Source organism: Lygodium microphyllum, chromosome 16 (genome assembly GCF_053477565.2).
Source record: "Lygodium microphyllum isolate KBCC chromosome 16, Lygodium_microphyllum_v1.1.10, whole genome shotgun sequence".
Classification (NCBI taxonomy): domain Eukaryota; kingdom Viridiplantae; phylum Streptophyta; class Polypodiopsida; order Schizaeales; family Lygodiaceae; genus Lygodium; species Lygodium microphyllum.
Window position 1 is genome coordinate 73951411 of NC_141150.1, and position 26188 is coordinate 73977598.

At 39.7% G+C, this 26188-nt stretch overlaps 1 protein-coding gene across 2 annotated transcripts in view; it reads right to left on the minus strand.

Moving 5' to 3' along the window:
* Positions 1–23293: 23293 nt before the first annotated feature.
* The window catches only part of LOC148022987 (uncharacterized), a 69138-nt gene continuing 66243 nt past the window's right edge, over positions 23294–26188 (minus strand). Inside the window, exons 11-12 of one of the 2 annotated variants that reach the window (XM_087695945.1) lie at positions 24439–24564; positions 23294–24368 (exon numbers count right to left, since the gene is read on the minus strand). In XM_087695945.1, the coding sequence (XP_087552071.1) occupies positions 24129–24368; positions 24439–24564 (366 nt within the window). In that variant the 3' untranslated portion in view covers positions 23294–24128. The remainder of the gene's footprint in view (positions 24369–24438; positions 24565–26188) is intronic. The other variant, XM_087695944.1, reaches the window with a different exon arrangement.

Genomic DNA, 26188 nt, shown 5'->3' on the forward strand with positions numbered 1-26188 from the left:
CAGCATATACTGCCCTCTTGCTTCACCGCGAAGGGCGTCTCAACCTGAGACAATGCACTCCTGCACTTTCCGGCTGTGCTACCTGCAGAGATCTGCTCCCAAAACAGAAAATGAAAGCAACACTGCTCCTCTTACCAGAACACCGCGAGCTTGGCTTGCTTTCTTGAGCTCCTTACCACGAACAAGGCTCTGATACCATGTCAAGATTGTGGGAGAGAAGGAAGGAGTCTCGCTTGAAGCTTTCTTGCTTGCACAATGGGGGAAGACACACAAGGGTGGAGGCTGAAAACAGTTTTCCTCTTCTTAGTTGTGTAAGCCAAAAGAACTCACATACAAAGAAATAGAAGAACCCTATATATGGGTCTCAAACCAAACTCAACTAACTAAGGTGGCATACTAACCAAGCCACGAACTAGAGTAGATAAGGATAGCTATCATGTAGCTATTATTCATGGGCGGTGTACCAACCGCGTCTGCAACTGACAAGTCGGTGACATAAATACACAACGGTCACCCTGGCGTATCACGAGTGGAGCTCGATATCTCAACACATTTAGCCAAGCGGTCTGAATTGCAAAGGTTTGACTTGCACAGGTTTGAGTCCCAAACTCGACTTGTCCGATGCCGAATGGTCGAGTACAGATGGGATGAATGATAGTGGCCGAGTCTCAATGTACGAATGTCTGGCTCAAATGAGGTACCCATTCGAGTGGCCAAGTCAAAGTGGCTCAATAATGGGTGTCTAAATGGTCAAGCATCCGAATGGCCGAAAGTGTTCGTCCGACTGTAGCCATCCGAATCCCAGAGTGTGGTGACATTTTTGACTAGAAGGGACAAAAATTTGACAATTTTCCTATTTGATGCTTCCTACTCCTACTAACATTGCCTAGGAGACTAAGCTCCTATACCCTCCTGGGGACTAGTGTAACTCACTTGGAGCAAGGATGACGCTCACTCGCAACGATCACAAGAATTTATTGGTCTTCCACACCTACAAGAAAAGCTAGCTCTCTCTCTCTCTCTCTCTCTCTCTCTCTCTCTCTCTCTCTCTCTCTCTCTCTCTCTCTCTCTCTCTCTCTCTCTCTCTCTCTCTCTCTCTCTCTCTCTCTCTCTCTCTCTCTCTCTCTCTCTCTCTCTCTCTCTCTCTCTGTGCTACAAATTTGAATGATCCTTCAGCCCCCTTCCCTTGGGACTTAAACCCCCGATCTAGTGGCCGAGTATTGCCCCGTTTGTGGTCTTGCCTTGTCAATTGACTCCAACCCCTTTTCTCCCTTATTTTTGCCATGTTATGGCCTATTTACAACAACAACCCTGAATTGATTTGCCTTGATTTCTTTGTCCTATCCTACTCTAAATGCAACAAAAAACACAACTCAAGTATTAACATGAATTAACCTACTTGTGTACTAATTAAAAACTCAAAATACTTACTTGCTTCAAAGATTAAACTCCCCAAATCTCCTACTTACATCAAGCACTGATTCAGGGATGAAACCCTACTTCCACACTCAATTTGAAGCAGGCAAGTGCTGAAGCTTGAATGCATTGGTCTGAGCAATGGAACCAAAATGAAGTGGGAGCTCATGTTGAACTGCCAAGACCCATGAACCGCTTATTTCTTCAAGAATTTCAAGTGAGCAACTAATGGCTATCTCTCACCTAGTCGTGCGCACTCTCGATCCTATGAGTGTAGTGAGCTTACCTTGATGCCCGAATGAGTAGCCTTCTCCCTCAAGTCCTTCTAGCTTTCTTGGGATACAATCAATCTCTTGGTTGTAAAACAAAACCTTTGAATACAAATTAAAGAAATACATCAAGAGGCACCAATTTTTTAGTCAATTGGTATTGGCTGTCTCTCATGATTTGTAAAGTGTTAATCTTATTCATTTGCTAAGCATTGCTTGCTATAAATTGTTGGTTAATCAGGCAGATTACCACTCCATTGATCAAAGAACGCTATTTTTAAACACCATCCTTGCCCACTTGATCAAGGTTTGGAGAAGAATCTACATGTAGACTTGAAGTCCTTCAATACATAGTGAAATACTAAAAGGGGGTAGGGGCCAAACGGTGGGAGATTGATGCAACAATCACCCAAGATTAGCTTGCCTCTCCCTGCTAAGAGCTCATGGGGTTGGGGCCATGGTCCATGGGTGAGTAGAGTTGGAAGCAAGGCCAAGCTTTCCTTGACATCCCTTATTTAGAGGAGAATTAGAGTCGTAGGACTCCAAGGGAAGTCATGGCATCAAATATCCAAGTGACAACCAGGTTTCTTTGCCTGCATAGGTCAGATTAGCAAACATACCTTGATGCAGAGTGACACAGATTGGCTTCATCACACAGGAGACAATGGGCAGAGCATAGCATCGTAGACCCTTCCAGACAAACTTTCTAGCGATTCCTATGGAATAGCTACCATTGAGGAGGGTCTCATAATTTATATGGCTAGTAGCACAAGGGGACCTTGTAGTTGGTTTAGATGCATTAGGATGAGGCTTGCCAATGTGATCACACAAACACCCAAAGACTTTGAAGCACTATCTATATTCATAATTGAAGTGGGAGATTATTGGCGGCCTCATATGGTGGCATATGTGGAAGGCCTACTGCGAGGTGATATTAAATGGCGAGAGCCTTGAGGAGACTTGGGGTTGCCATGGCCTGTTATGTTAGACTTCAAGCTCTACTTAGCTGTCTTTGGTGTGAATGGTCCTATTGTGACCTTAGGTTGTACTCTTTTGAGTTATGATTGACTATAATGAAAGTGTGTATGTGTGAGCTCTCTGCTCTGCACTGTTGGTCCTAACTCTTCTTACACTTGCATCATGGTATCAGAGCATGGTTTTGGCAGAGAACAAGCATAATCGGGAGCTTGAGGACTGCATTCAATGGCAATCACAAGTAAGGAAGACCAACTACTAGAGTGTTGACTAGTTAGGAATCAACCAGAGCATGTGCTACTGGTATTTTAGATCTGTGCCAGCATGGAAAACGATGTGAGCAACCATGGCAATGATATTTTCACATGAGATAGGCAACCTCTAGTCTGGCCTTCACATTATCTATGAACAGCAACATTAGAGTGGAGGGAGCAGCCACATCAACGTGGAGTGAGCAGCCATGTCAACGTGGAGTGAGCATCGAGATCAGCGTGGACAATAGAGATTGTGCCTGCTGTCCTAGTTGATAATGTGGACTCAGACATTGTGTTTTTTCTCCCTGACTGACAGCGTGGACAGCATCTAAAGATTGAACTTATTTCCCTGGTTGATAGCATGATCAGCAATTGAGCTATTGTGATACTTGAATGCATCACTGCAAGGTGTCACTCTTGTGTTGAGGATTTTTTATGAAGAGGAGTTAATGGCTGAAGATAAAGCACTTGTGTATGCTTGTTGAAGTTAGGGTAAAGCAAGGGAAAATTTGTGGTTCTTGGGTTGACTTGACACTTACTTCAGAAGTAATTCAGATTTGTGATGTATGAGCTATTTGATTCTTGGTGAGTGGTGAAAGTACAATGCTTGTCAAGCAAGAATGCTTGAGTGGTATGTCACATGCATTGACCAAGGTTATGGACTAAAATGTATATGTTTTCAAAGTTGAATCTGACTGGAGTATGAATGGTACTATGCCTTGGGAGCATAGGGCATTCGTTCATGGAGTTTTTTGGTGTGAGATTGAGAGCCCATGTTTATTAATGGAATGCTAAGTCAATGATCATGCTGTGAGCTATAACAACATGCTTGCTTGGAGTTTATGAATCATCCTGAGGGCTGAATACCTTCTGAAAATACATTGTTTGCATTCAGGAGGTAGTACTTGTGTTGTCTCCAATGTATGGGCAACACTACTGTCAATAAATCGAGGTTCTCTTTATCTACAATGGGTATATGTGTCAATAGTTGGGTGGCATCATTGCAAGCATGTTAGAGCTTAATGGCTACAATTCAAGAGTGACATGATTAGAATCTGAAATGTCCATCCATATTCAATGATTGATGCAAAAAAGGAATAGAACTTGGAAGTTGAGCACGAATGTTGGCATTGAACTTGTCATGCAACTTATGTGGTTGAATATTTGGACAAACAACTTGAAAGAATAGTTGCATGTCATATGCTATAAAGAAGTCTGGATAGGTTGTTTTTTTTACTGGAAATAGCTCATTAGCATGCCTTGATGCTCATACATGCGTGAATGCTACTATTATATGATTATGCCTTGCTGTTTGAGTTGCTAAGAGCACAAACTGTGAAATAAGTTTATGCTAAATACTGCAAATTTTTTGCAATTTCATATTGCTGAAAGTTTTTTTTACATAAATACGAGAAGCTTGTGTTACTATTATGATCACAATGCTTAAGTGTTGATGCTAATCTAAGAGTATACATGTTTGAACATGTTTGGACAAGTTTGGAAGCTTAGATAATGTGTATACTGCAATGAATATACTGCTAAAAACAAGAGGATTGAAATTGTCCTTAACATACAGTGAATAGAATAATTATTTTGAGCAAAGTCTTGCTAAAGAGTGTCATTACATTGGAAGGCTCAAACTGATCAGTCAAAAAGCCTTGGTTTGCAGGGACTCAAGCAGAGTTTGCAATATGGAAAATGCAGACAGAATGGACAACATTACTCAGATTGTGGGGAAAAAGCTTGACAGCAACAATTATGCCATATGGAAGTTCCGCATATAGAGAACTTCTTGATAGGGAAAGGCTTCTAGAAGAGCTAGTGACTAGAGCTGAGGCTAAGCCCAAGCTGCCTATAGGTGACAGGCATCTAACACAAGACCAGCTGCGAGCTCATCGAGCATGGACGGAGAGAGCACGCAGGGTTCTGCATTGGTTGTCCTTATGTATATCAGATGCCATGGTAATGTAGATAATGAATTACATCTCTCCTAAGGATGTGTAGGATATTTTGATCAAGTACTATGGCACCACTAAAAGTGCCAGGAAGATACATTAAAACAGAAATTTAACATGGAGAGAAAGGGCATGTCCATATAGGACTATGTGACAGAGATCAAGACCACTGCAAATCAGTCAGCATTTATTGGTACTCAGATTGAAGATGAAGATATGGTTTCTGTGACTTTGAATGGCTTGGGTCTAGAGTATAAGTCTTTTGATACTTCTGTGTCTGTGCAGGCTGAAATGCTGGATTTTAACGAGCTAGTTGCATTGCTTATCCATGAGGAGGTTAAACTTGGCTTGGATAAGGCTCTAGTAGTACAAAAAGAAATGATGCAGTCTTTTATTCCAATCAACGAGGCCATCGTAGCCATGATAAAGGATATGGTTCTGGCAAAGGAGGCCAACAAAATGCATCCTATGGCAATAATAACTAGCAGGAATCAGATGCAAGAGGAAGTGGAAACTTCAGAGGCAGGGGGAGATCTAGCTCTCGTGGTAGAGGCTCTTGGCAGCAGCAGCGCCCATGTAACAATCCAAATAAGGATAAGGATTGTCATTACTATGGAAAGTATGGTCATATTGCAAAGGACTGCTGGAAGAAGCAGGGAAATCAGAAGGACAAACAGCATGGACACTTTGCTTCGTCCAGTCAGGCAAGTGATGCTTCAAGAGATAGACTGTTTGCCATGCAGTATGTGAAAGACAGGGCTGCTGGAAAATCCATTAATGATGCAATATGGTACATTCATTCAAGGGTATCAAATCACATGACTCCTCATGATTATTGGTTCATTAACATGGTGGCTGAGAAAAATGGCTATGTATGCACTGGTGATGACAGGCAGCATAGCATTGAGCATAAAGGCAAAGTGCCTCTTGTGATTCATGATGGTAAGAAGAAGCACTTACATAATGTATTGCATGTTCCATCGATTATGAAGAACTTACTACCTGTGGGCCGTATGACTGAGCAGAACTTGCAGGTTAGGTTCAATAAGCATGGGTGCTTTATTGAGGAATTTTGGAAATGGAATCAAGTTGATTGCTCACGATCACAGGAATGGCAGGATGTTTACTCTTGATGCCACTTTGCCAGAGCTGACTTCAACTATGTTTGCCCATGGTTCTGGCACTGTTAGAGATTTGGAAATTTGGCATAAGAGAGTGGAGCATGTTAACTTGCAAAGGCTGCAAACGATGTAGAAAAAACAGCTTGTTACAAGTCTACCCAATTTTGCATATTCTGACATTGGTCATGTCTGCAGTGCTTGCTAGTTTAACAATCTAGGTTGCCATTTGTCAAGCATGTAAGGTAGAGCACATGTCCATTGCAGTTAGTACACTCTGATGTCGGGGGGCCAGCCCATAATGTATCTATGGGAGGCTCCAGGTACTATGTGACATTTATTGATGATTACAATCGCTATACTTGGGTGTATATACTAAAGGCAAAAGATGAAGTGCTAGCTATTTTTCAGCAATTTAAGAAGCAGGTAGAGAAAGAGTTTAACTGCTATATCTCTTGCTTGAGATCAGACAGCGATGGTGAGTATGTCTCAAATGATTTTGACAATTTTTTGGCTGAAAATGGCATATGCAAGCAATTTACTTGCAGCTATACTCCACAGCAGAATGGAGTGGCTGAACGTAAGAACAGAGTGTTGATGAAAGCTACTCATGTGATGATGAATGAGAAGAGTATGCCATTGTATTATTGGGCAGAGAAGCTGTTATGACAGCCATGTATATTCTTAATAGAACTCCCACTGCAGGTATTCATGATGTGATGCCTTTTTAGAGGATGTATGGCTACAAGCCAGATGTAAGTCACATGAAGGTATTCGATTGCATAGCTTATGTGTATATCCCTAATGAGAAGAGGAAGAAGTTGGATCCTAAATCACATAATTGTGTTTTTCTTGGATATTCGTAGGAGAAGAAGGCATGCAAACTCTATGATCCCTCTACTCGGGAGACACTAGTGAGCAGAGACATTATCTTTGACGAGATGGCATCTTGGTATGCATCATCTACTGCAGTGCCATCTTCTACACAGGTGTCTATAGTCGATTTGTAGTAGAGTATTTCATTGTCAGGTCCTACAGTGAGACAGATGCTTCCTCTCCTGTGTCTCCTTGGACAAGTAGATTGATGAGGACTGTAACACCATCCTCTGATGGAATTATGTCAGTGAGGGGGAGACATGATGTATTGGACAGCAAAGGGAAGGAAAAAGCCTTTGAGGATGCATCAAGTTTGATGACACCTAGTATTATGACTTCAGGTTATGACTCTGCTGGCAGTTTAAATAGTGAGCTTGGTATTCTGACTATCTATACGCTTGGCATGAGGCACAACAAGTACATTCCACCTCATGAGAGAGGGGAATCAAGCAATGCACCATAGCAGACGCTCGCAGAGAGCTGCGTACAAAGCCAGGCTGGTTGCTAAGGGGCATACTCAATAGTACGGACTTGATTATGAGGAAACATTCAATCCTGTTGCCAAGATGGCAACCATACGCACAGTGATTGCATTGGTTGCTGCTAAAGGCTGGAAATTGCAGCAGATGGGCGTTAAGAATGCATTTCTTAATGGTGACTTGGCAGAGGATGTCTACATGGATCAGCTTGAAGGGTATGTTCACCCTGATTTTCATCATTATGTGTGCAAGCTGAAAAAAGCATTGTATGGGCTGAAGTAGGCTCCGAGAGCCTGGCATGCAAGGATCAATAACTACTTGTAGAGCTTGGGATTTACTATTGGCAGGGCTGATCACAGCCTATTTATGAAAAGGTCTGACTGTGGCTTGGTAGTACTGGTCATATATGTTGATGTTTGATAATTACTAGGGATGATGACTTGGGTATACAACATGTTATGGAAATGCTGAAATCACATTTTGACATGAAAGACTTAGGTGATTTGAAGTATTTCCTGGGCATTGAGGTGGTCAAAGTTGAAAATGGTTTATGGCTGATGCAAAAGCACTATGCCATGGAAATGCTAAACAAGTATGGCATGGCTGAATGCAAACCATTGGATACACCTCTTGAGCAGAATGTCAAGCTAGACATGAGCACTGGAGTTGAAATTGAGGATGTGACTATGTATAGGCAAATGGTCAGAAGTCTAATCTACTTGACCATCACTAGGCCTGACTTGAGCTATGTTGTAGCGCTCATAAGCCAGTTCATACAGAAGCCCAAAAAGCCACATTTGGATGTTGTTAGGCGTATTATGAGATATTTTAAGTCCACTGTAGATTATGGGTTGTTTTATGTGAGAGATAAGCTCTTGAAACTAGTTGGATACATGGATGTAGATTGGGCAGGATGCTCATATGACCATAGATCTATAAGCGGCTATGCTTTTGGCTTGGGAAGTGGAATAATCAGTTGGAGCAGCAAGAAATAACCTACAGTTGCTTTTTCAAGTACTGAGGTTGAATATAGGGGTGCTGCATTGGCAGCATATGAGATTGCATGGCTGCTCAAGCTTATGGTTGATTTGGACATACAGGAGGATGCTCCACTAACTTTGCTATCCAGTATACCATGCCAGGACTAAACACATTGAGGTACACTACCACTTCATCATGGAGATGGTTCTTCCAAGGAGAGTTGATATCATGCATGTGAAGACTGATGATCAAGTTGCAGATATCTTTACCAAGTCTTTAGGTAAAGATAAGTTCAGTGTTTTCAGACAGCTGCTTGCTGTACAGATGTTGTCTTGAGCTTAAGGGGGAGTGTTAGAATTCAAGCTCTACTTAGATGTCTTTGGTGTGAATGGTCCTATTGTGACCTTAGGTTGTACTCTTTTGAGTTATGACTAGCTATAATAAATGTGTGTGTGAGAGCTCTCTGCTTTGCACTATTGGTCCCAACTCTTCTTACACTTGCATCATGTTATTCACTTACAAGATAGCAAACCCTATTGGAAAATAGGTCAAATGATGTATGCTGTAGGATGAGGAGGGTTGTATCCCATAAGCACAGTGAGGAGAGTGGAGCTACTCGAAATCTATAAAGGCATGTACTTGGTTCACTTTTCAATGCAATGCAAAAAATATATATATACTTTTGCTCTTGGTCAAGAGTCAGTGTCATTATCTATACACACAAGTTTGTGGTCATGAGTCTAAGCACTTAATCTTGGAACCTCATTCACATGTGTGATTGTCATTGTTCTAGTCTATGTCTCCATGAGTTTGTTCTTTGAGTTTCAGCCTCCATAGCCATGTCCAAGTTCCATGTTTTGTCACATGGTATCAAAGCCATGATGGGCATGATCTAGCTTTCCTCATTGCTCTCTCAATCCATCACAATCTTTGGTCAACTCAATTCAAGCATTTGAGTTCATCTCCTACTTCATCTTCACACTCTCTACTTCTGTCTGCCATAGCCAGCCAGACCTTATCATCTTTGAGCTCTTGGATCTCACACTATAGGCCATATCTTTACAAACTTTCTTTTATGGCTATCTTCCCTAACTCTGGGCGCTTCTCCCTGGCACATTGAACCTCGACATTGGTCTTCCCACAAGGCAGCATTGTGTGATTTCTTCAGATAGCGCAATCTACAATGGCATGATAGTTACTACAATTGTGCTCGCGGTACATAGCGCAATCATAGCAACCACCATAGGGCTTTCAAAGGTCACTAACCAAGCTACCTTCCTTTGAAGTTTCATGCCAAATGATTCCTTCCTCTATTTTTTGTAAGCAAAAAACCAAGTGTCTGCAGAAACCCTAGAACTGAAAGCCATAGCTTTCAACATCAAGCTCCTTTCTCACTTCATTTTCTCACTCCTCTCAGTACAATGAACTCACTGCTACTCTAATTTAAGTCTGAACTAATTCCCAGCAAGATCAACACTTCAAATTAGCAAGCCAAAAGTAGATCAAGCACCGACATCCAACATTAAACTCAAGAATAGTATCCATTAATACTCAACTAGTGTTAGCTGACACTGATCTTCTTGTGTCTCTTAACACATTGAACTATAACTCTTTTGCCGGTTTGTTGAAGCTAATCATCATGGAAAATCTTGAACAAATAACCAAGTTAAATGGAGAAGGCTTTCATGCTTGGAAGGAGAAAACCATGTACCATCTCATGAGGAAAGACCTCTGGGATCTCTTTGAAGAAGATGATGCAAATGACAAGAAAGAAGATGCTAAAGAGGAAGATGCTGTAGAACACCAGCCTAAAACAAAGGCATGGAAGAATATGAACAACAAAGCTCTAGGTATTATTGCATGGGATCTATCAAATGATGTATTACACCACATCTCTGGCACCGAGGATGCAAAGAAGGCATGGGAAGAGCTTGACAATATCTTTGGTACACAAGCAAAGAACTCAAAGGTAAAATTACTCATGCAATTTTTTAAGTTGGATGTAAAAGACAGTTTATATATGACTATACACATCAATAAGTTCAAGAGCCTTAAAACTCAGCTAGCAATTCTTAAATAAAAAGAACATTGATGAGGATGAGGCAATAGTAGTGCTACTTGCACGTGTTAATCATGAGAATCTTGTGTCCACACTAAGTAATGTTCCCAATCTCTCACTCAAAGGGTCATTGTTCCAGTCTATCTCTCCATGAGTTTGTTCTTTGAGTTTCAGCCTCCATAGTCATGTCCAAGTTCCATGTTTTATCAAAGGCCCCAATGATGTTATAGTTCTCCACAGTTGCCTCGTCCCCCATACCCCTGGATTACCTAAGTGGCCATATATATATGATTTGATTTGCAGATAGCTCAACCGACTGTTGAGCATTTCTTTTGTTGTATTCTCTTCCAAGCAGCATAATTAGCCACACCTTTTTCCAGGAAAGAAGGCGGAAAATTAGATATACAAGCTAAACACCAAAAAAAAAATAGTGATGCATTGTCCTTTGCTTGGGCCAACATTTGTAAAGGTCCTCCCATTGACTAAGTATGGCTCGTTGGTCATACTATGTCCATAATGTCTTCCATGTGCCTCTTCATCATCTGAATAAAGACCTAACCTTTCACACATTTTTTTGTCAGCTGGTACATTTTCCAAGCAGATATTCGGGCCATGTCCAATGCTTTTCAGCAAACATTTCTAGCTTATGATAGTCATACAAAAAACTGGCAGTAGCGTCTAAACCTACTCAGTAAATCTAGTATGCAAGTTGATCCATAGTGCTAATCATTCTCCATAAGAGAAAGACCACACTTGCATTAACACACATTGCATGCACACACCCCCTTGAAAAACTTAGTATTATCCATTTAACAAAGGGATACATCATACCTTTTGAAAATTAAATGAGTTTTTTGCAATGTCATTGTTTGTTGCCTATAATTGATCGAACTTCATGTTAGTAGAAGTACTCTTCCAAAGTAATGTATCACCTTTAGAAATTTCATCTTGAAACCCTTACTTTAGGGTCTTTTATGCTAAATAATAACTGGGGCCTCTTTGTATCATAAAATCTGTAAAAAGAAGAAATATGAGAAACATCAATGATCCCATAACCATATGAGCAAGATAATCACAACCCTTCTAAACACCACTCCAAGACATCAACATACTCCTCAATTGAGAATCCGCACATTAAAGCTTTGCAACTTGCATAAATGCTTTCAGCTAACCGATCCTACCCTCTTTCTTTCTTCTCGAAGAACCTTCCACCATTTCTATAAGAGATGCCAACATCCTTGATATTTAAAGAACGCCCATAAAGCTCAAGAAATTCCACCTATACAGAAAATCATCCCGAGAATGTTTAGAAGGACATAAGGATCTTAAAGTTGGCAAGTATACCAAGAATCTATAAAGGGAATTAAAGATCTGGAAGTAGCAAAAAATATACACTACATGGAACTTTGATCAGAGCCATTTGAAGGTTTTGAATGTATAACCTCCAACAAAGATAGGGATCATGCTAATATGGCAAATCTTACACAATGACGAAATAAACACAAAATATATGCTTTTTAAACTACATTCTCTCTCCACAAAGACGGAGCCTTGTTTCATGCTTACCTAACAAAATAGATGTTTCATGCAAGAAAAACCTTCATTTAGTGCTTGAAATGATTTCAAGAAAGTGACCATTTTTTTCATACTTAAAATTGTTTCCCTGCTACTATCAATTTCTACGATAAGATTGATTCTCTGAAATATATTTTTTGTTAACTTCTAGGAGTCTTGTACCAAGCTGTAAGCCTCTGCCTCTCTTTGATTTGGGTTGTTGCCATTAATTCAATTCACAAAATGTACCATGTTTAAGGCTATTAAATAGAGAGAGTGTATTACATATGTCTTTTTACAAAATGCAAAGAACTTCCTACATGCAAATAAGAATGCCCCAAGGGCAACGACAAGAAACTGAGTAAATATTGTACATCTACTTCAAATATGTTGGTAACATCTAAATGTCCAGAGTTCTCCTACTAAATCAGAACTTATCCTCGTGTTTCCGCCTGCAACTTGTGGACACCTTGTGAAAAGTACCTAGTTTTACTTTCAAGTCAAATTTAGAAGCAATAAGTAACAACGTAAAAAGGAATAACACTTCACCAAGGTAAAATGCCGCCACCCCACCACCCCCCCCCCCCCCCTCGTTCTTAAATCCCCAATTAGTCACACGTATCCTAGATGCAAATTATGATCCAATATCAATTTTGCCACATTTATTGCCTCTCAACCTTTTGTGGTCAACGTCACCAAGTCGTGTTTTTCCCATCTCATGATAAACATGTCATTAACTCTAGCTACTATGCTCACACAGAGGCATGGCTATAGTTACATGGATTAAACATTGATTACCTCCCACCACTACAATACAATCTGGATTGCCCCGCTTGGAGCTTTGCCGAGAAGAGATGAACCACAAGGCCCTCGTCGGTCTCGACTAATGCCCCCAATATGGGGGATCACCCCCTAGACACATATGCACATTCATTATGTGATCACCACTCTTGGGCTCTTGGCATGTTGGCCAACACATCCATACACTAGGATGGGGTGGGCTAGTGGTATGGGACGCCCACAGTTGTCTCTTTACATTGTACAATATTGATTGTATCGTAAGATCCATACCATACGGATCTATATGAAAAAACATTCTGATCTTAGCCACCACATTTGTGTATCCTCTTGCATTCTGCTTGAACTCTAGCACATTCAGCCTGCGTGGTACTTTTGGGGGGATGGGAAGCCTTGGATACCTCATATCCCCCCCCCCCCCCCCCCACCCCCAAAGCCCTCCTTGGATTCCATCTAGCTGGTAGCCCTCTTTGACTATTGACCCCTCTTTGACTTTTTGACCAATGTCTCATCTACAAAAGGTGCTTCTCTCCTCCATCCTTCCACACCAATTCAACAAACACTTTCCATTATTATCTTCCTCTCTTTTTGGATCTTGAATTGTCTTTTGATTTTTCATTCTCATCTCCCATCCCCTCTTTCTAGCACCCTATCAAAGCATTTACCATTCTCAAATCTCATCTCCCATCCCCTCTATCCCGCACCCTATCAAAGCATTTTCCATTCTCATCTCCCATCCCCTCTCTGTCACTCTTGCTCTTTTAAATTTACCCGAACCCTCAAGCCTCTCCCTCTCTTTCAACTTTCAAGTTTCAAGAGTCAAGACTCTCTCTCTCTCTCTCTCTCTCTCTCTCTCTCTCCATCCATCATCAGCACCATGACTCATGAGAACCATGAGGCCTTCAATTTGCATGTGATCCATGTGGAGAGGGACACAAAGAAATCCAACTCCCACCACTAGACATGCAAGTATTGCGGGAAGTGCTATACAAGTGGTGCAACTCGGCTTCTCCAACATCTTTCCAAGACAGGGGGCAAGTTGCTCCATGCAAGGAAATCCCTCAAAACATCGAGGAGGAGATTCTCTCCAAGATGAGAGGGTTATCCATAAGAGGAGAAAGTGGCTTATCCCGCACCAACTCCTATGCCTACTAACAAACAAGGAAGCATCAAATGTGGTCATATCTTCAATCGATGTGGAAGAGGCCTCTACCTTTTGGTGGTGGGGGACTCCACATCTACATCCAGCTCTGGTAACAAACATCATGCGGCACCAAAGAGACAATCCTCTCTTTATCATGAGTGCAATCTTGCATTCAATGTCCTAAAGCAAGAGCAATGGAGAAAGATTGTAAAATCCATTGCCAATGTGGGTTCATGTGAAGGATGGACTAATGTCACATACAATGACATGAGGACGAAAAATATTGATGAAGAGAAGGAGATGATTGATAGAGCCCTTGATCCTATTTAGGCCACATGGATAAAATATGGTTGCTCTCCATTCTCACCGATAGTTAGAGTGACTGTAAGAAGCAGGGCACTTACTTTTTTCAGGCTATAGATACCAGCAAGAGGGGGAGCAAAATGATCGGCTCATTCATCTACCACCACATTCGGCAAGCCATCATTGAGGTATACATTTGTCATTTCATTTTAAATTTGTTTTAATTTATTTCATTATTATAATTGATTTATGCATAACTATCTATCTCCCTATTCTAATTTCTCTCTAATATCTATCTCGATTCTCTCTTTCCCCCCGGGCCCCATCTCTCTTTATTCTTGAATCTTCAAATTTGGAACTTGAAAGGCTCAACTCTCTCTTTCTCTCTCTAACCTCCAAGTATTGTTAGTATACTTACTTGTAATTTGTAAATTGTGGTTGTAGGTGGACCCCTTGAATGTTGTGCAAGTTGTTATCGATTATGCATCGAATTGTTGGCGGCATGGACCATTTGCTTGAGGCCGAGTTTCCCACGATTGTGTGGACTCCGTGTGCAAGTCATTGTTTGGACTTGCTCGTGCACATTGGGAAGCTCAAGTGGGTGAAGAGGGTGGTCTGCAAAGCTACATCAGTTGTGTCTTTTTCACAGAAAAGGTAAAGGTGCTTGCGAAACTTTCACTAACTAAACTAGACATTAGAGGGCTTTTATTCTAAGTTTGTTATTCTTTCATAAGTGTGCTCCACAAATTACCCAAGCATATTAGATTTCAAGATTATTCCAAGGATGGAGTTCGCCACTCGATTTATGCCTCAAAGTAGTGAGGCATGTTCCTCTAGAAGATGCACTCATCCGTGAGCAATGGTAGTAGTAAAAGTGATCTCTAGAAATGAACAAAGTGACCAACGGTACCACCTTGTCTTGGGAGGAGGAGGCTATATTCTTTGAGAAGCTTAGGAAAACCACTCTTGAAGAAAAGGGTGCACCTTTGTACTTTTTCAAGAGTAAGGAGGGCTAGCCAATCAACAATGTTTGTAGCATGGAAAGACAAGACAACTTGACATTGAATGTCCAAACTGTTCCATAGCTACTAATTTTAGCTTGGCCCACTAAGAGAAGAACAATAGAAACTAATTCAGGAACAAGAGGTAGTGAAACAAGAATTAATGTTACTACAATTAATCAAAACTCTAAAAGTGTTACCTTCATAAATTGTTGGAATTTTAATGATAGAGCATTGGTGGCTTATTGATGGCCAACTCTTTTATTTTCAACAGTAGCATGGATAGATCTTCTCTCCATTCCTTCTTCAAGCATGGACTCTTTATTAAGGTCGCCACAAAAATGATAGTAGAACTAGAAAATGGAAAACAAGGTGCATTTATTGAGGCAATAGGATAGGTTGAGATTGAGTGAGGTGGAGAGACTATAGCCAATTCAAGATACTGCCACTAGGGTACTATCACTATATTTTGGGAGTAGATTGGCTCAAGCCTAACAAAGATGGTATCAAGAAGTTATCTTCTAGATTCCTTGATGGGATAGTTAGGACTTTCTTTTTCCAAGAAAAGAAACTTCTATTAATAGCACTTGGGAGAAAATCCGCCTAAGGTAAAACACAAGCATAGGGAGCTCTATAAAGAGTATCTAAATACATCACAAATCAATGATTGTGTGAACAGCCAATCTAGTGGGCTATAATGCTAGACCATCTAAGGGGTAGTATGGAAAAAGGTGTAGGAGTCTCAGATCCATAGGAAGGCCTCTCTTCTCTTGCTCATCTTCTCATAGCCATTATGTATAATTTCACATATCCTACAAAGAGTGTAGACGATCTTTGTCAAAATCCTTAAAAGAGTCTCTCTTATGGATACATCTTGAAGAGTCTAATGCATGGTTGCATTTCATTGTCCAAATGTATTAGGCTATAATATAGGAAATTAGCTCCCATTTGTGATAGTGTCCCTTGGTTCCTTGTGCTTGCAAGTAATTTGGAATGGGGATCCTACTTGAATTCCATCCAATGATGAGGAAAGAAAGGCTTTCCTAAACATCCTCATAGCCAAATGCTCGGCCTTTATTTATGACTAAGCTACATCCCCTAGGTCATGGCTATGGTCTCTATTGTGTTATGGAGGATTGTCCTTAAGGCTTGGTAGTGTCTCTATGTCTCCTCTATATCATCACATCTCACACATGCTATTGGGTCCTTGTCGTATCCAAGCAAAGTGCCAACTGCTATAGCTCCTATATGAGCTAGTAATCATAGGAAGAATGTTATATTTCTAGGCCTAAAAATCTCATCTAGCCTCCTCCAAAGATTTTGATAAGAAATGGTTTGAGATTCTCTGTCTATGCCAATGGGAGGTGGCTTTTACCTATCCTCTAATAAGGCTCATTTGGATCCTTCTCCCTAGTCTAGTATTATCGTCAAAGAAGGCCACATCACATGGCCTATCAAGGAATGGACCTTTCCATACCTATTCAAATCCCATTGTAGTATCTAGAATGGCCTCCTCTGATAAGCCCAATATCTCCATCCATCTACTAGGCAAGTGGCTGGTGGGTTTGGGTCAATGTACCACTTCCTTTCGCAATGTGATGCTACTTTGATTCTCTATTGGGAGCATCTTGTGGACTTTGTGTAGCCCAAGTCTTGTCGCTAGAGGCAGCCATCCTCCTCAACCATAAGAGTGAATGTCCTACCTTTGTTGGTCACAAGGATTGTTAGAAGGATGTCCCCTCAAGAGAAGAGAACCCATATGTGGGAATTTTTTTGTATTTCTCTACTCATCAAGAGGTGCTCCTCAACCTGAAGAGTGAATGTCCTATCTTTGCTAGTCACAAGGGGACCGCTAGAAAGATCCCCCCCTCTCGAGAAAAGAACAACCGTGTATGAAAGCTATTTATATTTGTATGCCAATCAAGAGGTACTTTTGCTATCATGGCCTCAATCATAGCCCTAGCTCCCTTAAGACCCTACAATATCTATCTTTAAGTCTCCTTCGCTAGTTCCTAAAATGTCAATCAATTGAGGTGGCAATCTATATAGAGAACTTCTCCTAAGATGGATAATTCCTCTATCCAATAGTGTCATTTGACTTTGATCTCAATAGTGATTGAAGAGAAGAGGCTACTTCCTCTTCTCTTTAGTTGTGGTCGGGTGGTAGTTGAGGAAGGTGAAATGTAATATATCTCCATGCTTTGATAAAAGTAGGTAAGAATTTGACCTCAAAGATCCTCTGTAAGTCGGTTGTCTTGATTTCTTGAAAAATTCAATGAATCTTGGACTCTTATGGTCCATATCTAGGTATGATAGAGTGAAGCCTCCTTATTAGAAGCCACTTCCAAGACTCCTTGACTAGAAGAGGACACGTGACAATGAGATTAACAAATAATATTTTGTTATGATTATCTAGATCTATGATCACCAAGATAGCTATTATTGATAAATTGAAACAAAGATATACTGAAATCAGGGATCAATTTGAGACCATATCATTATGTGAGAAATTCCTTAAGCTAGGACTCTTTAACTTGTCAAAACCATACAAACCCAATGTAACCGATTTTATTTATTGAGTCTTGGGGGGCGGGGGGGGGGGGGGGGGGGGGGGGGGGGGGGGGGGGGGGGGGGTGGGGGCGGGTTTTGCATTTTGCCTTGAAACCATGCTTCTCTTTTAGTTGGGGATCGTAATCATGTGTCCTCGTGTCATACTTTTTTAGTCAAGGAAGAATTGAAAGGATTGGTGAGACTAATATATAGCTACCTATAGTTTAGAAAGGGTTAAGAAAAGAACAACCAATGTATGTAATCCATCTAAACTATAAGTATAAGTGCCTATAATTTAGAAAGGGTTAATAAAAGAATAACCAATGTATTCAATCAATCTAAATAAGTAACAAATAAAAAGGACAGCAAGGGACAAGCATGACTAAGTGATAATAATGATGTCTTTTATGAAGAACTAAAATAAAACATCTCCATCTAGGGTAGTGAAACATGAATTTGAGTTGACCCTAGGAGCCAAACAAGTATCCAAAAGACCTTATAAAATGTCGATATCCAAAGCAATATAGCTTAAAGAGTGACTAAGACAACCAAATGAACATGGTTTCATTCAGCTATGGGTAGCTCAACTTGGGGATCCCCCATGTTTTTTTAGGAGAAGAAAGATGGATCTTCTAGGCTATGTGTTGACTTCATAGGCTTAAACTAGGTAACAATAAAGAATACATATCTTCTATCCTAGATTGATGAGATCCTTGGTAGATTGCATGTGGTTGAAGTTTTTCAAATGTTGATTGAGATTGGGGTGCTACCATATTAGGATAAAGGATCCAACTAGTCCAAAGATTGCCTTTTTTACACATTATGGCTAGTATGCTTTCATAGTAATGCCTTTGAATTTGCCAACCCACTAGTCTCCTTCAACAACTTGATGTTGCATATTTTCCTTCCTTATCTAGATGACTTTGTACTAGTATTTTTTTATGCTATATGACTATTCCAAGTTTGATAAAGAATAGAAAACGAATTGTGATTGCAAACCCTTTGATAACACAAGCTTTATGCAAAAGGAGACAAGTGTATTTTTTGTGCTATTCACATTGCATACTTGGGATTCATAGTTTTGGTTGAAATGATATTTTTTTGACCCTTTGAATATAAAGGATATTTTGGATTGAATATATCTAAGGACAATTAAGAAAGTAAGAGGATTCCTATGACAAACAAGAGGGTACCAAATCTTTATCAATGATTACTCCTCTAGATGCACATTTAGTCAACATTGTAAAGAAGCATAAATAAATATATGGTTGATTAAACATCAACAAAGTTTTGAAGAACTCAAGGGATGTCTCAAAGTGGCATTTGTACTCATGATTCCTATTACTATGCAAGACTTGAAAGTGGACATGATACAAGTGGACTTGCCGTTAATGGAGTCTTAGTCTAAGGGAAAATATCACTTTCCTATATCTCTAGGAAACATAAGCCTTGTGAAGCAAACTATTCTACACACAATATGGATATCCTTGCCATCATTCCTATCTTAAAATTGTGGAGAAACTATATTCTAGGAGAAACTATATTCTAATCTTAAACTATATTCCTATCTTAAAATTTTGGAGAAACTTCAAAGCTAAAGTTAATGTTCATTTCTTGCTAGGGGAACACACAGAGAAGAGAAAGGAGTTGTTGAACTAGATGGGTTGTTAGGGGCATTTATTTGTAAATATTGCACAAAAATTAAATACATATTACTTGAATTTTTATTTAGGTATTATATGCATCTAATGTAGAAAATTAAGTTATGTATGTGATCATTCAAGTGCACACACACATGCACATGCGCGCACACGCGCACGCGCGCGCACGCACACACATGGACCTCATTAATAATTATGCATGGTATGTATTTGTATTTAACAAACTGCATTGTGCATTTGAATCGGTAATATTTGTGCATGCATCATAATTGTTTCATCCACAAATAGGCAAGTTGTTTATGCATACTAGTGATCGATAGAATTATTTATCTAATTACTATCAAATCGATTTGTATGATTTTAAATCAAATCTGAATGTGTTATTGATTCCTTGAATTGAAAATATAATTTAAAAACGTATATTTTAGAGTGTGGCTTCAATGGTTCAATTCTAAGCTAGCATGTGTGTGAATTCTTCAATTGTTTAATACAAAGCTAGCATGTGCATAAGTTCTTCAATTTTAATGCAAAGGAAACTACCAAGTCAATTATTTCACTTTGCAAAAATGAATTCTCATCATCCTTGTCAATTTGTGTCATAATCTATGGGGAATACTAAATCCGTTGATATAATACTTTTTATCCCCTTATTTTGACAATATTGAAAGAGTAAAGTATTCAAGTATGTTTCCATAGAATTTATAGCATGTTTATGGGTGTACACATGTTCTATATATAGTACATTGTAGCACTAGATGTACAACTTTGCGAATGTAGAGCCATTTAGTTACAATGTATCATGAATCAAGAACAAACCTACAAGTTATTTGGTATTGTTAGATGTAATTTGATACAACTATAATGCATAATCTGCTGTAGACCTTAACATGTACACTTCAAGTATAATGTTGATTTGAAAGTATAATATACACTTTAATGGTACTTGAGGTTATGTACATCTATGTTCATAAAGACATGGCCATATTCCGTTATATGATGAACTTGTTCTTGCAAGTTGCCTTTGAGATTTTTGACTCTCAAAAGAAAAAGAGATCTTAAGCTAAACTAAATTGGCTCTTAACTTGAAAAAACTAGGACTAATTTTTGGATGCCCATTTACCATATGTGACTATATCCATGTAAAAGCAAATTTATGACTCAATAAACTAGGATTAACAAACTTGAAGAATGATGGGAAGGGAACAACAAAGAAGGGAGCAAGGGATCATAATTGAAACCACACATTGCACAAGATAGAGAGCTTGTACACCACTTCCTAACTTACTTAATACACTTGGTATCTTTCTAGTGGAGAAGAAAATTCTATCTTTTATCGAATCCTTTTATGTACTATCTGTCTTTGCGTAAGACTCCTTGCTTTAACACTTAGGACTCCTAGACAAATAATCCTTGCCTTGCTTTGCGAAAGAGAGAGTTTGTGCTTCAAGAAAAACTTTGCAAAGTTCACATTGGTCCCATTACTAACTCTCCAAAAATTAAGGGTATTGGTGCAAGCCCTCAAAGGGGGTGGTTTATTATGCGTTACCTAAAGACATGATCAAAAGTATATGTACGATGAATTTATGCATTCAACTAATTGATGTTTGGAAATATGGGATATATGTTATCAAGGTGGCAAAGTCATCATAGAGAGGAGTTCAAAAAGCCTAAGCACCAAGTTTCTTTTAGAGAAAATATGTTGTTTATCATGGAAAAGCCATCATAGAAGCACTAAGTTGCATTTGGGTATGAAGCAACTTTGATAGCTTTAATACTTAGTTTTCTCTTTGGTACTAATGGAACCTTGTCATGGGTTTCTTTTTGTGCCATCGGCTCCCCAAAGTGGATTGTAACCAAGAACTTTGATATGTGTCTTTGTCCTACATGCCTATAAGGTATCTAAAAGGACGTTAATACCCCCCCTCTCTCTCTCTCTCTCTCTCTCTCTCTCTCTCTCTCTCTCTCTCTCTCTCAGCTTTCCTAATATTCTTTTATCTTTTAAATGAGTAAACTAACTTGATTCTTATTGTCTCACTTCAAATGCACCACTCTTTCCATGCGTGTTATACAACTCCTAACATGAATTGAGAATCACTCCTTCAATGAATAGAACACAAAGACTCACAAAACTTGACATTTTTCTCATATGATTCAAAATCCCATTCTTTATATTGCAATCCTAAATGGCATACAATAGTCAAATATGTTTTTTTTTTTAAAGCTTTGGAGTATATATATGCACTATGATAAGGCTCATGTAAATTTACCAAATTTAATCTTTGCAAATCAATCAACTCACAAATATGCTATAGGCAAGGACAACCTAACCAAGTTGTACTTAAAACCATGATATTATACATCATTGATATAACTAGAGATAAGTGTGAGCACTTCTCTAGGACAAGTGGCTAGAGCAAGACAAGGTTCCTTGTTCAAGTCAAATGAACTTAAGGTGGCTTAGCAATGTCTTTGCTCAAGAGTATTATCATAAAGTGATTTGACTAAACATAATAAAAACCGATGGTGGTTGGTATTTTAGGGAACAATTCTTTATGGAGATCATCACATATGTTGTTATAAGGCTAGGTGTGCAAAATAATACTAATCCATTGCTATCTCTACAAGTTTTTCTTTAAGTGTTTTTTTATGGCATTGATCACAACACCTAGCTTATCAATATGGATAATATTCAACCATAAGCACAGCATATATAATGAAATGTTGCTCATCAACTAACAAATCTAACCACATGGCATCTTATGAACTAGTAATGGTCGTATTATTATCATGCTTAAAAGAATAAGATGAGATTATGTAACATGTCCACACGTTACAACATCCAAATCAACAAGTAGTTGCTCCATAACCCACAATCTAGGTCTCTTCCATTGCAATCTCTCCAGTTTTAACAATAGTAAAGAATGTGTAGCACAAATCCTACTATCCTCGCTTCAACTTCTCCAAGCTAGATAGACTCACAAAAGCACACCCTACTAACTTTTTCACAACTGCAAGTACATGTGATACCTAAGAGCACACCCTACATTGACTTGTGGATCCACAATAGGGAGTCACCTTACATACAACCACTACGAGTTGCAAAACATGCCACCCACAACCTACTAGTTCAAGTCCATGCTTCAAGCACCACAAGTAAATACACAATACTACCACATCATTGATTAGCTCTAACCCAACGTTTCAAGCTATCCATGTTAAATATACCCAAGGAAATACCTTGATGTATTGATACCCATGTTAGTTCCACATTGTATTAGATCCCTAGTGTTTTTTTTTAAGTATTTTTACTTATTTATTGTTTCCTAGAGAGATGTTGCAATACATAATAGTTTTTAAACTTTTGATGCATCTTTTTTGCCTCAGCCAATTTGGCCTTTTCCTAGATGTTAATACACCTTTCTTGTTTTCTCTCTCTTTTTGAGTACATATGTCTGCACATACACATTTCCGCACACAGTCTTCTCATGTACATGTACTCAAATATAACTAAAGGTAATAGGGCTTCTAGCCACCATCTTCTCAAGGTCAAGCTTCACAATCAGAACTGATGCTAAATGTTGTAGTAGTTTAAGCACACATTGATTGTAGTATAAACTTAGTTGTCCAGCACACAGAGAGCCTGCAACTTGGATTGCTACCACAGAAAGACTTGAAACTTAGATTAGTTTTAGGTGAAGGTAGGCTGTACATTTTGCGCACAATCACTAACATATGGACAGTGGAGAGGACAATTTTGCATCTTAAGTGGAATTGCTAGGAAGCTGGAAAATATTGATAGGACTCACTAAAACCCTAAATAGAAGATCATGGTAACAAAAATGACTTAATAATGAATTGGACTTTTAAAAACTTCAAAAACCAAGGCTGAAAGTTCTTTTTGAGATCCAAACAATACAAATACTTGAAGATGCGTTGACAATAGTGGAAATGATCACAAGTCTAGGCCTCTTCATCAAAACTTCTGATTACATCTGAGGGCTATAAACTCCCCATGTAAGGTCCCCAGGTGAGCATTAAGTCTCAGTTTATACAAAGATCAGATTGTCATGTGCATTACGCAGATACCTACATCAAGTAAAATTCTAGCAGGGGTTTCAGATTGTAGCATGCAATCCGAGGATGATGCACTAAGAAAACACTACCACCACTCTTGGAGTTGTGAAATTTAGCCTTGCCTACCTGATTTGTTCATTAGAGTGATAAAGCCTGTAGATGAATTTTGTTAAATACTCGACACAAAGGTAAAAATGAGAGTTGTTTGAACGGATAGCTGCCTACATGTCAAGCAAACAAACACTTCCAGAAGTGGGCGGTAGTTAGTTCTGGTAAAACTAGAGATGCACACTACCAAAGCATAGAAATGATCTATATGAAGACTAGAGCCCAGAAGCTTTAGTACTATCACTTTGTCCTTTCACCTTACTAGTACAGCTAGCTATTCTTTGCCAGTAGAAGACCTTACAAGTACAATTAGCTACTCTTTGCACATGATTATCACACTTTAAGCGAGGGAGTTGCATAGCAGAAGGGACATTGAGCAGAAGGCTCAAGAAGCTAGCTAGAGTCCATCATTAGAACTGAACTGATCATTACAACAGAAGGGAATGAAAGAGAGGAATTGCCATGTCGCATATACTGCTCCCTCCTGGAATCAGATATGGCCATTGATGGACTGCTCCAAGGGTCAAGTTAGTGACTGCACCAGGTAGCCTAGTTAGTGCCTTCTGTGCCTTCTACCTTCATATTTGCTCACTAGCTGTTTATTCTTGTGCTCTTTTCTTTTCTTCCGATTTCTTCTATCCTCAAAATCTTCTTCCTCAAATTCATATATCCAGCTGTTCCTTTTCCGCTTCGAACTTCCCCTCCCACCTTTTTTGTGTCCATCTTCAACACCACCCCGTAGAAAATCATGCTCTTCTGCAGTTCCATACTGGGCATCCCGACTTCCTTCGTGCTGTAGCTCCCAGAAGTGAGTACAGGATTTACAATTTTATAATTAGCTTCATCGCATGCAAGGGCCTTACCATTTTCCGTCCTGCAAGCTTCTCATCAACTCTAATAATGCGAGCAAGCAGTCCATCCTGTAACTGCGGTTCGCTAGCATTAACAGCAGTTAGCAGATGGTGTGCAAGCATGAAAGCATATCGAACCTGCAATCAGATGAGTAATGAAAAGGTTTCAATTAATACGGACAATCTTTATGGCACTCAAACTGAAATATTCTCATTACAAGTAATACAATTGTGCTTTGTCTAAGATTTGAATGGGATCAATGTCATTCCTACCAACATGGATCAATTTGGCACATAGCACTTTGACTATTATATACTCTTGAGATTACATAACCTATCCAGACTCAGTCAAGCTAGGCAGTATCTAAACTTCAAAATATTCCAAACATCAGATTATTGGCTGTAATAGCATCTAAACCATGCATGAACAATATTTACTATCAAATTGAATATTTACAGCAGATTTGAGGAGGATCGGACATTTACAGCAAGGGTCACTTGCAGGCAGTTGAAGAAGATGCAATTTGGTACCCTAAACAGTCTAAATCAAAGGGCAAATTAGGGGAACTTGCTGCTGGTCATTCAGAGCAGCCAAATGCAATGTCCCAGATTTTGTAAGAGATTGGCTTGGTCAATAGAGGAAGTGGAGACTCAAAGATGAATTCAGTTTGTGGCAAGTCCTATCGTTCTCAGGATTCGATCATTCTCTTGATTGTACAACAAAACCTTTGAATACAAATTAAAGAAATACATCAAGAGGCACCAATTTTCAGGTCAATTGGTGTTGGCTGTCTCTCATAATTTGTAAAGTGTTAATCTTATTCATTTGCTAAGCATTGCTTGCTATAAATTGCTGGTCAATCAGGCAGATTACCACCCTATCCATCAAGGCTGTTTTTAGACACCAACCTTGCCAACTAGATCAGGGATTGGAGAAGAATCTACATGTGACTTGAGGTCCTTCAGTACGTAGTGAAATACTAAAAGGGGCCAGATGGTGGGAGATTGATGCAACAATCACCCAAGATTAGCTTGCCTCTCCCCGCTGAGAGCTCATGCGGTTGGGGCCATGGTCCATGGGTGAGTAGCATAGTTTGCACTTGTGGGTATCCTAGTGCAAGTAGAGTCGGAAGACAGAAGGCAGTAGGGCCAAGCTTTCCCCGACATTCCTTGGAGAAGAATTAGAGTCATAGGACTCCAAGGGAAGTCATGGCATCAAATATCCAAGTGGCAACCAGGTTTCTTCGCCTACATAGGCCAGATTAGCAAACATACCTTGATGCAGAGTGAAACAGATTGGTTCCATCACACGAGAGACAATGGGCAGAGCATAGCACCACAGACCCTTCCAGACATCCAGACTTTCTGGCGATTCCTATGGGATAGCTACCACCAAGGAGGGTTTCGTACTTTATATGGCTAGCAGCACAAGGGGACCTTGTACTTGGCAACTGGTTGATTTAGATGCAGTAGGATGAGGCTTGCCAACGCAGTCACACCAGCACCCAGAGACTTTGAAGCACTATCTATGGTCATAACTGAAGTGCGAGATTATTGGCAGCCTCATATGGTGGCATATGTGGAAGGCCTGCTGCCAGGTGATCTTAAATGGTGAGAGCCTTGAGGAGACTCTCAATGTCAACGTGAGCTTTGGCATCAGTTTCTTCTCACTGGGGGTTGCCATGGCCCGTTCTTCACTTACAGGATAGCAAACCCCGATGATGTTATAGTTCTCCACCGTTGCTTCTTCCCCCATACCCCT